The sequence below is a fragment of the Euwallacea fornicatus genome, chromosome 1 (genome assembly GCF_040115645.1).
Source record: "Euwallacea fornicatus isolate EFF26 chromosome 1, ASM4011564v1, whole genome shotgun sequence".
Lineage (NCBI taxonomy): Eukaryota > Metazoa > Arthropoda > Insecta > Coleoptera > Curculionidae > Euwallacea > Euwallacea fornicatus.
In genome coordinates, this window is record NC_089541.1 from 1,539,202 (window position 1) to 1,551,640 (window position 12,439).

Below are 12,439 nucleotides of genomic sequence, written 5' to 3' on the forward strand. Positions count from 1 at the left end.
ACATTGTCGACTTGAACTCGGATGTTGTTTGCACTCGTTAAACAAACAACTTTTTTATTTGATTTGGGGTGAGGTATTTTGTGAAATATAAAATTTTCATAGCAAAATAGGAACATTTATTGATCAAACTATTTCATATTTAAAGGAATTAGCCGTCTTAATGGTTAGTTTTCAACTTGTAGCCGTGTTCGGCCAGTTTGGTGTGAATGGTCCTGGTCAAGGGGTAGGTGCCGTCTCCGCAAAGACCGGTAAAATCATCAGTGTCAAAGCTCCAGACCATGAAACCTCCCAACTGCTTCTCTAGGGCGTAATCGATTTTGATACCCAAAGACTTCTTGTTGTCGTAACCGATCCATTGGTTGTCGATCACCAAATGAGGCACTTTCTGTTCATCATCCCAGATGTCTTGTGCGTCAGGGTGGAGTTCACAAATCTACATTAATTATCAAAACTAAGAAAAAGTTTAAGATATATCGCATAGAACATACCTCATTATATCCCAAAATTCCATCCATTCTGGTGTAGGGACCGGCAGTACCACCGGAGTTGATGGGTGCGTAAAGGTCGGTATTTGAGGGGTCAGCGAGAGTGAAGGTTCTGGCGTAGGTAGCTAGACCAAGGTTGATTTTGGACGGGTCTGCTCCGGAGGAAAGCCAGTATTCGATACCAGTTGCCTGTAACCCACAAAACGTTTGTAGATGTTCGGAAAATTTTAGCAAATACGTCCAAAAACAAATTTCAATTCAGTCATTTTCGATAATGTAGTATATGTAGGATCTCAAAACTCTCTACTCAAGATTTTAGTGTTTTTTTTGCATTGTAGCTTTAGAAACTTACGATGTTCCATTCGGAGTTGTTGTGTTGGGCGTCGATTTCTGCGGAGTAGAGGGGAGTGTGATGACCGACGAAGGTCTCGAAATTTCCGTGGAAGTCGTAAGCCATCACGTTGATATGGTCCAAGTATCTATGTTCTTAACGTTGGCATCAACGCTACTTTAAAATTAAAACTTACTTAGAAAGAGCAGGGACATCGTAGGAAACATCAATGTTAACCTTAGCACTGTTAACTGCGGCAGACAAGAGGTATCCTTTAGGATTCAGAGCGTTGTGAAGTTCTTCTAACATAAGCGCGAAGTTTTCCTGAAACGCGTCTCGTTGCACTTTAACGAGTCGTCACTCACTCTTAGAGTTACATACCTTGTCGGCGGGATTAGTACTGTCCCTTCTAGAGGGGTATTCCCAGTCAAAGTCGAAACCGTCAAATCCGTGTTCGTCTAGGAATTCCACCACGGAGTTCACCAAGGTTTGTCTCTTCACAGGGTCCGCCACCACGGTGGAGTATTTTAAGGAACCTTCGTTCCATCCTCCCAGGGAGATCAGGGTCTTGAGGTTGGGGTTCTGGGTCTTAAGGCCGACGAAACGGTTGAAACCGTCTAAATTGAAAATCCAATTGTTAACGCTCCAATTACAACTTATCAAAGTGTGAGTGAATCACAAATTTAGAGATGTTCTCATCGATCGATACTTACTAAGTCCATCCTCGTTAGACTCCCAGGCGTCCAAAATGTTCAAAGTTCCATCTTCTTTTAGACCCAAGAAAGTAAAAGTGATGTGTGTGCATAATTCAGGATCGATGTTTTCCACATCAAATTTGCCATTTCCAGGCCTATAGACAGTCCAGCTTTCAAAGTAGCAAAAGATCACTTTGTCTGCAAAGGAAAGTCACTTATAGGCAGCACTCATGGGTGAAAGGGCCAACTAACCATTACTGGCAACGCTGGCCGCTTGGGCACCCAAAAAGGCTGCGCACAAAAAGAGGATAGATGCACTCAACTTCATGATTAAATGTCAGTTGGAGATCAATGAAAACTCGATATTCAGTGGTTGCCAATTTATAGGGTTTTTCTTGAATAGTCGAGTGCTTTATCTTATCTAGGGATGAGCAAACAAAAAATTCTTGTTGCGATATGTATCTAGCTTATCACTGTTGAGTATTTAGTAGTGATGTGTGCGTATTGTCGATTTGGGTAAAAGTTTCCGAATACACAAACATTTTCATCACAATCGTGTCATTGTTCTCTTATCGTATTCTTAGTTAGTTCATCGCCTAGAATTCATTGAATTACCTGAATTAAGTGTTATCTTTAATTTACATAGCCCTGGAATTGATTCATCTTAGCCGAGCCTTGAAAAACTACTTCAAATGGAATGCCGATAAAAATAACGTTTAATATTTTTAAATACGCACATGCACTTAGACAAAGAGGTCGAGAGTACTTTTAAATACTTTTAACCCGTAGATTATGTCGGTGTGAGGTCCAAGGTTGACTGCGTCTTGAAAACACTTATCAAGTGTGAGTGTATTATTTTCATATTTTTTCCCGTTAAGTACGAGTAGGTTTTAAAGATGTTCCAATATGAGTGTGAACTTCGTGATTATCACATTCCCTCCTTATGTTTCCCCGGGATGCTTCTAGAGATGTTTGCAACAATCGATTTTCACTTCATTGGATCATAAAGGTTATACTTCGAAAGAAATTTTGTGACTGTTAGAACATCAGTTTTGCCTTGAAAAGGTCTCATTCTAGAACGAAATGTTTGGAGGCGATGGTCAATTCTTAAAATATCTCAATTTCGATGAAAACTTTTTATCTTAAGTGCCCACAATTATTCAAACAATTCCATTGTTTCCTTTATTTTTCTGTGAATTTTTCTAGAAAATTTTAAGAATTGATCTTCGTCATGTTAAATGGACGTGATACACACACAAAAACACCACTCGAAATTATCTCAATATCCATTATTATTCAATTATAATGCGTCAATGCACATACAATTCTTCGTTCTTTCCTCAAAATTTATTACAATCCATTTATGTGGTATTTTAATTTTTGAACATTTTGAAAATCGCTAGTTTCTCATGAGTTTTGTTTCTTTAAATGTTGAAGATATTTTTTTATTCTTGTTGTGTAGATTCAAAAATGTTCAGACATGAATTATCATTGTATCAACTAATTACTACCGAGTAAAAGGTAAGATGGCGCTAGCATATTCCGGGATTACACGTTTATTCTTAAATTTTGTATTTTATTATTTTGGGGTTTCAAGAACGTTGAGGAACAATGTGAGTATATGAAAAAATTACGAATAACTGATTAATTTTAATTATAGTAAACATCCATTTGAACCCTTGCAGCATCGTGTTCCGCTAAAAACATTTTTTAAATTTAAACAACGTAAAATGGCGCCAACTGACAGTTACCAATTTTCTGTGTTCTACATCTGAATATATTCAATTTTTCAAAGTAATTTTTAGATAAAATTACGTAAATAATCCCTTCTAAAGTGAAATAAAAAATTCACAGGTATACCACAGTATCAATCCCTACCAAGGCGACATTTAAATGCTCAAAAAATGCCTGATATCCAGCTCCACTTCTAAACCGATTTTGTCGAAAATGAGCTCTAGATAGTAGCTCTAGAAGTTGTTATAGGTAAGTACGTATCGTATTGACCTTAGTACTAATTAATAAGTATCGAAGAGCATTTAATAGCTTATTTTATCACAGAATCTCACTCGGAACGCGGCACTTTAAAAGATCACTTGCTACCCACTTACTATTAATTATTATCAACTTCTCATTGATTTACAAATAAGAAGTCCTGCTCTAAATCTTCAATTTAACAGTCTGTAATAATAGTGTGATAATTGCAAATATTCAGCTTGGTGTCGTAATACAGTCCCTTGGCGCAAGTGAAGGTGCTGCCCTCGTAGGCCCCATTGACCCTCCGGCAGTAATAAAACACGTTACAGTCTATGGAACTGCCATAAAATCCTGATCCCGTGCAGGAATTTGCGTTGGGGATCCTCGAGGGATTAGCGCTGATTTCTGAAATTGAAGCATCATCTTCCTTTGCAGGAGACGCTTCTGGTGATTTTACGACTGGAACCGCGCTAGTAGTAGTAGTTGATGTAGGTGAGCTTGACTTAGGGATGATTTCCTCAATTATTGAAGTAGATCCCTTCATGAGATAACAGTAAAATTTAGTCATTGTCAATATTCTCAAAACACGTACCAGGATATCATTAATGGTCTTCAGCAGAGGGTACTGAGTACCACTGAGTCCTCGAAAGTCCCCAGTTTCTATTGACCACAACATCACCGCTCCCAAACCATTATTCTTCGCATATTCCACTTTCAAGGCTATGGATTGTTCGTTCTCAAAGCTCAACCAAGTAGAATCAGAATAGGCGTATGGAACTTGCTGTTCCTCATCCCATTGCAGAGTCCAACTCCCCTCATTGAATTTTTCCACTATCTATTAAAACATTTAATACACAACGAAACAAGTATTGCAAACAAAATCTGACTTCATTATATCCCCAAATCCCAGGAGTTCCAGTATAAGGCCCCGCAGCCACCGCCACCGCTGAAAGGGGGGATCCCGGGGCCGTAGCTCTTGATGAGGCTAAAGTCATGGTACGGCCATAAAACGGTATCCCCAGGGCTAGTTTTGAGGGGGGTGCACCGCGTGCGAGCCACCCTTGAATCGAGGCATTCTGAGAGATTAATGAAATTATATTAGAAATTAAAAAAGGGGGGGGGGGGTACTAACGACGCTATAGTCCGCGTATATGGTGCCAGCCAGTTTAATGGTGCTGTATAAGGGCGCGTTGTGGTAGGCGGCGGAGTTCCAATTCCCGTGGAAGTCATATGACATGACATTGATGAAGTCGAGATACCTTATTTAGAAATACGTAATTTGAATAATCATGAAAATCATTATTAGTTATATTGGTTAATGTGCACGAGAATAAGAATGCTTCTGCAGCTACCAGTTTTTGCCTTAAGTACTATACGCGAACGTGATCGTTTCTGCAGTTATGGAACGAGAACTCCAGAAATGCCTTTAACTTACTCTTATAATATTTTTTCATTTTACGCGGGTTTTTTAATTATGGAGCTCAACCATGGGGCTCTTGCTAGCCATAAAAGATACGAGGTCGGTTAAAATGACGTAATTTCGTAAAATTTGGGGTTCAAAAAATATGCCGTTTTCCAAAATTCAACAACGGGCATATTTTAGAAATTTGAACAAGCAGAATACTTTTGAAATTTGAAAAACGGAATATTTTGGAATCTAGATTGCAAAACTTTGCCCCAATTTGACCGATCTTGTGTATTTTACGGTTGACAAGATTCCCACGGTTAAGTTCCACAAACGTTATATCTTGTATAAAATGAATAGAAAATTGTAACACTTGAGTTGAAGACATTGATTGATGTCTTGTTATGTAACCGCAAAAACATTCCATATAGAGAACTAAAAGCAACAAGTGGTAGTTGCAGAACAAAAGATGAGATGGCGCAATATATGTTGTGAAGACCTGTCTTTTTATTCAGTTCTTTTCTCTCTAGTTTTGAATAAATTTGTAGGTTTACGTTAAATGTTTCATGAAATTAAATAGTAAATGCTAATTAATGACTAGAGAATTTATCTGTAGTTCTGAAGTGCCCATTTTAGCATCCGAAAAGTCTGTAAGTATAGTGTTGCACTAAGCCACAAAGTTGTGTGCGGCATTGTTCGAGAGCTTGCATTAGTTCCAGTTTATAGCATGCCAATTGAGCTATAAAGTTAGTTTTATTACTTTGTTATTGTAATGGAAATAATATCAATATATGTTTCCTCGTGGCCTTTTTGGAAACGCAAATACACGGTCATCGCGGCCCCTTTCGAGAGCTGTAGGGTTGACTGTAAACACGCACGTTATGAATCATACTCATATATTCGTAATATATATATTCAAGTCTCAGTTTAAGACTCAAAAATCTCCATTTGAGCAAGTCACGTATCCTTAAACAGCCATTTAAAATTTATTACTTATTGGCACTCTAAAAACTTCAAAAAACTTAAGAAAATTCTCCTGTATTAATAAATAATCCAGGTTAATGAATTTATAATTCGAAACGGTAAAATAGTGAAATTATCGTCAGATTCTCGCAACTCATTTCTCTATTTTGAAATGGATTGCTTTATTTATACCCACTTAGACACTGCTGGAACATCATAGGAAATATCCACTGAGCTAGGAGTGGCTGACACAGCTGCTGTCAGTAGCAGCCCCCGAGGATTGAAAGCCTGATGAAGCTCTTTCACCAAGGCCGCAAAGTTATCCTTAAAAAAACTGTTAGCTTCCTTTGAAACCTCGCCCGTCACAGTACCTTATCGGCAGCGTTTCTGCTGTCCCTCCTCCCTGGATATTCCCAGTCGAGATCTAACCCATCAAATCCGTTTACCTGTACGAACTTCAGGGCGGAAGCCACGAAAGTAGCCCTTTTCTGAGCATCTGCGGCCATTGATGAGTACTTGGCAGAGCCCTCGTTCCATCCCCCAACGGCAACCAATATTTTTAAATCTGGATTTTGGTTTTTGAGGTTTACAGCACTGGCCAGTGAGCCTGGGTTTAATTGAGCGCTATTACTTAAATTGAAATGTTGGTACTATTGTGGGAGAAATATACCTAAGTTGAAATCCAACCATTTATCCAGCGTGGTTACCTGGGAAGTGAACGAATCCAAGCCTACAAAGGCGTAGATGTAGTGGGTGCATAAGCGGGTTGGGACGTCCGAAATTGAGAATTTTCCTTTACCGGAACGGTAGTGGGACCAAGTGCCATGGTAACAAATCACACTTGCTATAAGTATTTGAAACGGTTTAAACAGATTTGCTGTTGACTCAAAAGCCTCTCGAACATTATGAAATTTAGTATAATGTAAAAACGATCGTAAACAGTGTTATCTGTGTCTCTGTGTTTTTTGCAAAAATAGCACGTTGACTGACAAGGAAATAATACAAATGATGATGATGATGATTGTGTAGTGTAAACTCGCGCCTTTGCGGCCTATTAGGGCCGAATTTGACCCATCCATTACATCGGTTTTTTCCGCGGAAAATCGATTTTTGCGTCAACAATGCTCGAAGTTTCTCTCAATATAAATGTATTTTTATATAGGGTGTTATTTAAGTGCGTGGCCAAACTTCAAAGGGGGATTCTCTGGATTGTTCCAAGACGAAAAATTTACGTAAACATAGGTCTGGTAATGCCTCGTTTTACAGATACAGGGTGTCACACTTTTTTTTTAATAAGTAATGTATTAAATAACAACTCGTAAATCTCAAGATGCGAACCAAGATGATATTGAGATGTGATAACAGTTTTTAATATAGCACGAAGGAACCTTTTAAGCTAAGAATCCTCGTCTTCTTTTGCTGGTGGCGTGCACAGGAGCAACGACAAAAATTGAAGAAAAATCAAATTAAAAAATGCTTCATTGAAACTATACTTAAGCAAGTGAATAATAAGATAAATAACAATAATAACAAAAAATAATATTTTATTGTTTTTTATTTTAAAATTTCTAACTTGGCATCGAAACATTACCAAACTTACGCTTATACTTAAGTCCTTAAGATTTAGGACAAGTAAACCTTAATGAAACTTACATTTATTTTTCTCAAGAAATCCAAAACGATATTAATATATGGGGTGTCCTATTTGAAAAAACATAACTTTGATATTTTTCACTTATTTAGAACACCCTGTATAAAACGAAAACAATTTTAGAATGTACCCATAATCGAGTTCTAGATAACGCAAAAAAAAAGAAATTCAAAATATTAAATTGTTCGGCCGTAATCTGCGGAGACCGCACTAAATGACCACCCTGTATAAACTTTTCGTCTTAGAATCACTCACAGAATCGCCCGTTGAAGTTTGGCCGCGTATTTGAATCACACCCTCTATACAATTGTCGTGCCCCAAAGGATCAATTTATACAAAAATAACTGTTTGTACTTACTGCTTTGAACGGTCTGAGAGATGCCTAACAATATCATTAGGGCCAAAGTATATGTACTTGACATTTTTCCACTTTTTGAACATGAACTACTATCGATAAAACACAAATCGTGTTTCCCTCAGAATTGTTGCTATTTATATTATCTTTTTGGGCCTGTAATGAGTAGTCTAATCTCCATTCTGGGTCTGAGGCCTAATCCTACTTAAGCCTTTTTATGGGACCTTAAACGCTCCGTTATGTTATTCTTTCAAATCTTTCATTTAGTCTTTGGATTTAGTGGGATTTTCCGTATATGTAGATAACTGGGAGGACATATTTTTCTAGTAATTAAAATAGAGGAATTCTCGGAGGGATTTTACTATGTTTTGAATAATGGAATTTGTTTTTTGTTAATGGCGGTGATTAGCGCGAAATTCAATTTGGGTTATGTAAATGAGCAAATTTAAATTAGTCATTTTTAGATCGAAATTTCATGTTGACACGTGCAGCAATTTTGAATTCTGCGTTGATCGAAAATTTGCATTATTTCGAAACGTAAAAATGTCAAACGTTTTCTTTTCATTCCCGATCGCCAAATTTTGAAAGTTTACGCGATTTTTTCGTGAAACTTCGAATGTTCTCATTAAAATTTGCCTCTTTCCCCACACGTCTGTGTAGTTTACAGCTTGTTTCATTTCATAGATAGCACTTTGAAGGCTCCAATATGGGATTTGTACGTTTTTTTTCTTCGCCTTCTTCATCACCGTTGGATTTGCATATTTTGAAGGTTCTCGCGACGATTTTGGTGCAACTCTGAATAATTTCATCGAAATAGCTTGACATTCCCAACATCTACGTCTCTATATTCCCTAATTTGAGTTATTTCAGTGAGGGAACTTCAAACGCCCTAATGTGGGTTTTACATGTTTCTCCTCTCTCCTTCATTAGGGTCGAATTTGCATGTTTTGAAGGTTTTTACGATGGTTTTGGTAAAATTCGAATAAAATTGCTGTAAAACCTAGCATCTACGCCCTTGAGGTTTATAGTTTGTTTCAAATAATAGCCGGAAACTTAAACTTTCCACTCTATACTCTACCAGTTTCTTCTCCATCTCCTTGATAATCAACATTGAATTAAAAGCACAATTACTCTCCACAAAAACCCATTTACTTCCACCATTGCTCACATTTTAAGCCTCCAAACATATTCTAAAGTATCGTAAATCGAAGATAATATTTGTCCGGAGGTGGAAAATTCGAAAATAACGTATAACTAATATACAGTGTGAAATAGCCACACGGAATACCTTCAATATCTGCATATTTCGACGTATGTGAAGAAACACCGGTACACGTCAATTTAAGGTTCGGAAATTACATCCTGCAACGTAAAAAATTCAACACCAAATTGAACCTCCTTTGGGTGGCAGCGGCAACCTCCAAATTTTTACATTCGAAGTATGAGTTTGTGATACATCATTTGAAGGGTCTTTTCATTCTCCATTCAAAGTTGCTTTGGTTTTAAAGTTTATTGCAAAGAACAATAAGAAAAAAATCGTATCATCGACGAAATTCTCTACGCCAAACTAAAAACTTAATAACTAATACCAGTTCGTTATTGATAATGTAATAAAATAACAAATCAAATCAATCTCAATGTGCTACGGGGTGTAAAAAATTTAAGCCACGAGCTTCTTGGCAACATTCTAATCGTAAATCAAAATGTCTTCTAACGTTAATCGACAGCAGAACTGTAACCCATATTAATCGCAATCATTATTCTTCTTCTTACATCAGATGTACACCAAAATTTTCACATATTCCCACAAAAAGTCTGATGGAGTCAAATCGGACAATCGTGCCGGCCATTGTAGCGAGCCTCGGCGCTCTATCCATCAAGTTGGAAAATTTAAGTCGTGGTACTCGCGGCCATTAATATGGTAATGGGCTGGTGCTCCGTTCTGCTGGAACCGTTTCACTTCAGCTGGAACTTGTGGGTCCGCTTGATTAGGATATAAGTTTGTCAACGATGGTACGATATTATCTTGGATTAGTGATAAATAAATATCTATATTCAAATTTCCATGAATGAAAAAGGGACCTGTGATGTGGCCTCCAACTATCCCTGTCCAAACTTTAACCTTTGTAGGGTTTTGCGCATGTCGGTCTCTTATCCGTGGATCATTATCTTCAGACCAAAAATGATAATTTTCATAATTAATATAGCCATGAATTGTCAATGTAGACCCGTTGGAAAATATTACATTTCCTTCTTGGATAACATGACCTAATCCTTGCCTCATTTGTTAACGCGTTTTTCTATCAATATCGTCTCCATGGAGCTCCTGAGTTGGTATAGTTTTAGAGTTTCTAACGTGCTATAGAGAGTTTTTTCCAATATATAAATTTATTTCTTTCCTATTATTATCAGCGACAAAATTCATATCAAATCAACTTTAAATGGAGAATGAAAAGACCATTTACCTGAAGAAACCCACAGGACCGATTTCGAAGTTTGGTGGTTGCAACTGCCATCCAAAGGGGATTGAATTTAGGGATGAATTTTTCACGTTGCAGGATGTAATTTCAGAATTTAAAATTGACGTGTTTCGGTATCTTTTCCACATGTGTCGAAATACGCGGATATCGAATGTATTCCATTTAATTGTTCCACACTGTACGGGGTGATTCACGTAACGGTTTCGTTAGAAACTTTTGGACTTGTAGCTATTTTTCACTTTTCACATTTTGGAGTTAAACTAATAAATACACTCTGTTCTCTAAAAATATTTGAAGCTCATACTACTTCCGGTTATACCGGGAGATAAGGTCAACTTCCTTGTTTCAAATGGAATAAATAGTATATTTTTGCATTTTTGGAATGTACAAATTAACCTGATTAAATTTTTATTAGATATCGCTACCCCTAAATCTAACCTTTTCGAAGATATTTCGATTTAAAAGAATAATCTCTCTAAAACGTCATTTCTCCAAAGTGAAAATTCTCAGCTGTTACTAAAGCGGGCTTCATGAAAATTTGTTGACATGTTAACCAGACGTGGTAGATTAGGTTAACGGGAGAAGTTTTTGTAAATATTATACAGGGTCTCCAAAAAATAATGTCAAATTTAAGGAACTTTCAAAGCAAAAAAGCCGCTTATTTTAACACCCCGTACATATTTCTATGTCTAGATTCTGAATTTTATCCTGAATCGATTTCTGTTAAGTATCCCTATACCTAAAAGCAACGATTTTCCTGTATTTTACGAATTTTTAATTTTGAACAATAATAACAAGAAATATCACTGTTGGCTTTGACAAGAATACGGCTGAAAGGAAATTTATTTCAATTTAAAATTCGATTTGAATTTTCTAAATTTCCGGTTCGATCAGGCTAATTCCTTGATTCCAAAAATGCAAAAGTATACCAGTTGTTCCCTTTGAAATAAGAAAGTTGACGTTGACTTGCAATACAACCGGAAGTAGCATGACCCTCAAAACATTAAAAAAAAATACAGTGTATCTACCAGATGATTCAAGGGGATGGCTCGCTTTTACAACTTTTTTGTTTTTAAAATTAAAAAATTGAAATTTGGAGGGAAACTATATGAGCCGATTGATTGACATTAACGGCGTCTATGGAGAACTTCCGGTTAAACCGGAAGTGCTGGATAAACGTCATTAATGTCGACCAATCGGCTCCATTCTCATATAGCTTCCCTCCGAATTTCAACTTTCTTAGTTTGAAAACAAAAAAGTTATGGAGGCGAGCCATCTTCTTGAATCATCCGGTATATTAGTTCGACACCGAAACATGAAAAATCAAAAATAGCTACAAGTCCAAAAGTTTCTAATGGAACCGTCACGTGAATTACCGTATACGTATGTGTGCACAATATATGGTCAATCTGCGGCTACCATCAAGCCCCTCCTGGCCATAAAAGGCAGCTGGAGATCGATTTTTCTATTGTTTTTCGAATCTTCCGCGTTCGTTTAACACCTCCTTTGGTTGCCCCATTTATCGTCGGCAAGGTACGAACAAGTCGGCAAAGTACAATCAATAACGGATTGTTGCATGTTAGTCACCCGAGAGTGGTTTATCAGACTTTGGTAACTGGGGTAGCACTCCATAGATTAACTCGAGAAAGTACAATCAAAGTTTAAATTAAAATGCCCTGTATTTACACTAACTGAACGCTACTATAGCAAATCCAAGTGAGCCCTAGGAGTCAAGTACCTAAGTATGAATGAGATAACGCGGAGCGCAGAACACTCAGAGTGGCACGCATAGCTTAATGACGAACTGATGATCTCACTGTAAAGGTCTATTTACTTTATGGTAAGTTTCTTCCACGTGGTGCAATTAAGACTAAAAGGGAAGCCAAATATTGGCTATTCGTTAGGCACTGTTTGAGCGTATTCCGCAAACGAAAGTTAATCCACAATCGGGGCTTATCCGACTTTACGTTTCATCCGTTAAAAAGAACCTTTGAGCGAAATTACTGCGATTCTAAGCACTCGTCGGCGGTCGCCTCGGATGCCGGGAGCCCCCCTTCTGGATGCCCTTCCAGTGTACCTTAATCCACTACATCAAACTGC

At 37.4% G+C, this 12,439-nt stretch overlaps 1 protein-coding gene across 1 annotated transcript; it reads right to left on the bottom strand.

Annotated features, from left to right (window-relative positions):
- Positions 1 to 93: 93 nt before the first annotated feature.
- LOC136343440 (acidic mammalian chitinase-like) lies at positions 94 to 7,976 on the bottom strand. The gene is made up of 15 exons (XM_066290169.1): positions 7,863 to 7,976; positions 6,524 to 6,697; positions 6,225 to 6,460; positions 6,050 to 6,177; positions 4,618 to 4,744; positions 4,373 to 4,561; positions 4,078 to 4,320; positions 3,687 to 4,023; positions 1,764 to 1,802; positions 1,530 to 1,709; positions 1,198 to 1,433; positions 1,013 to 1,140; positions 838 to 964; positions 489 to 674; positions 94 to 433 (listed from the first exon to the last, which is right to left on the bottom strand). The coding sequence occupies exons 1-15, from the start codon at positions 7,924 to 7,926 to the stop codon at positions 158 to 160; spliced, it is 2,670 nt and encodes an 889-aa protein (XP_066146266.1). The 5' UTR covers positions 7,927 to 7,976; the 3' UTR covers positions 94 to 157.
- Between the last annotated feature and the right edge of the window lie 4,463 nt (positions 7,977 to 12,439).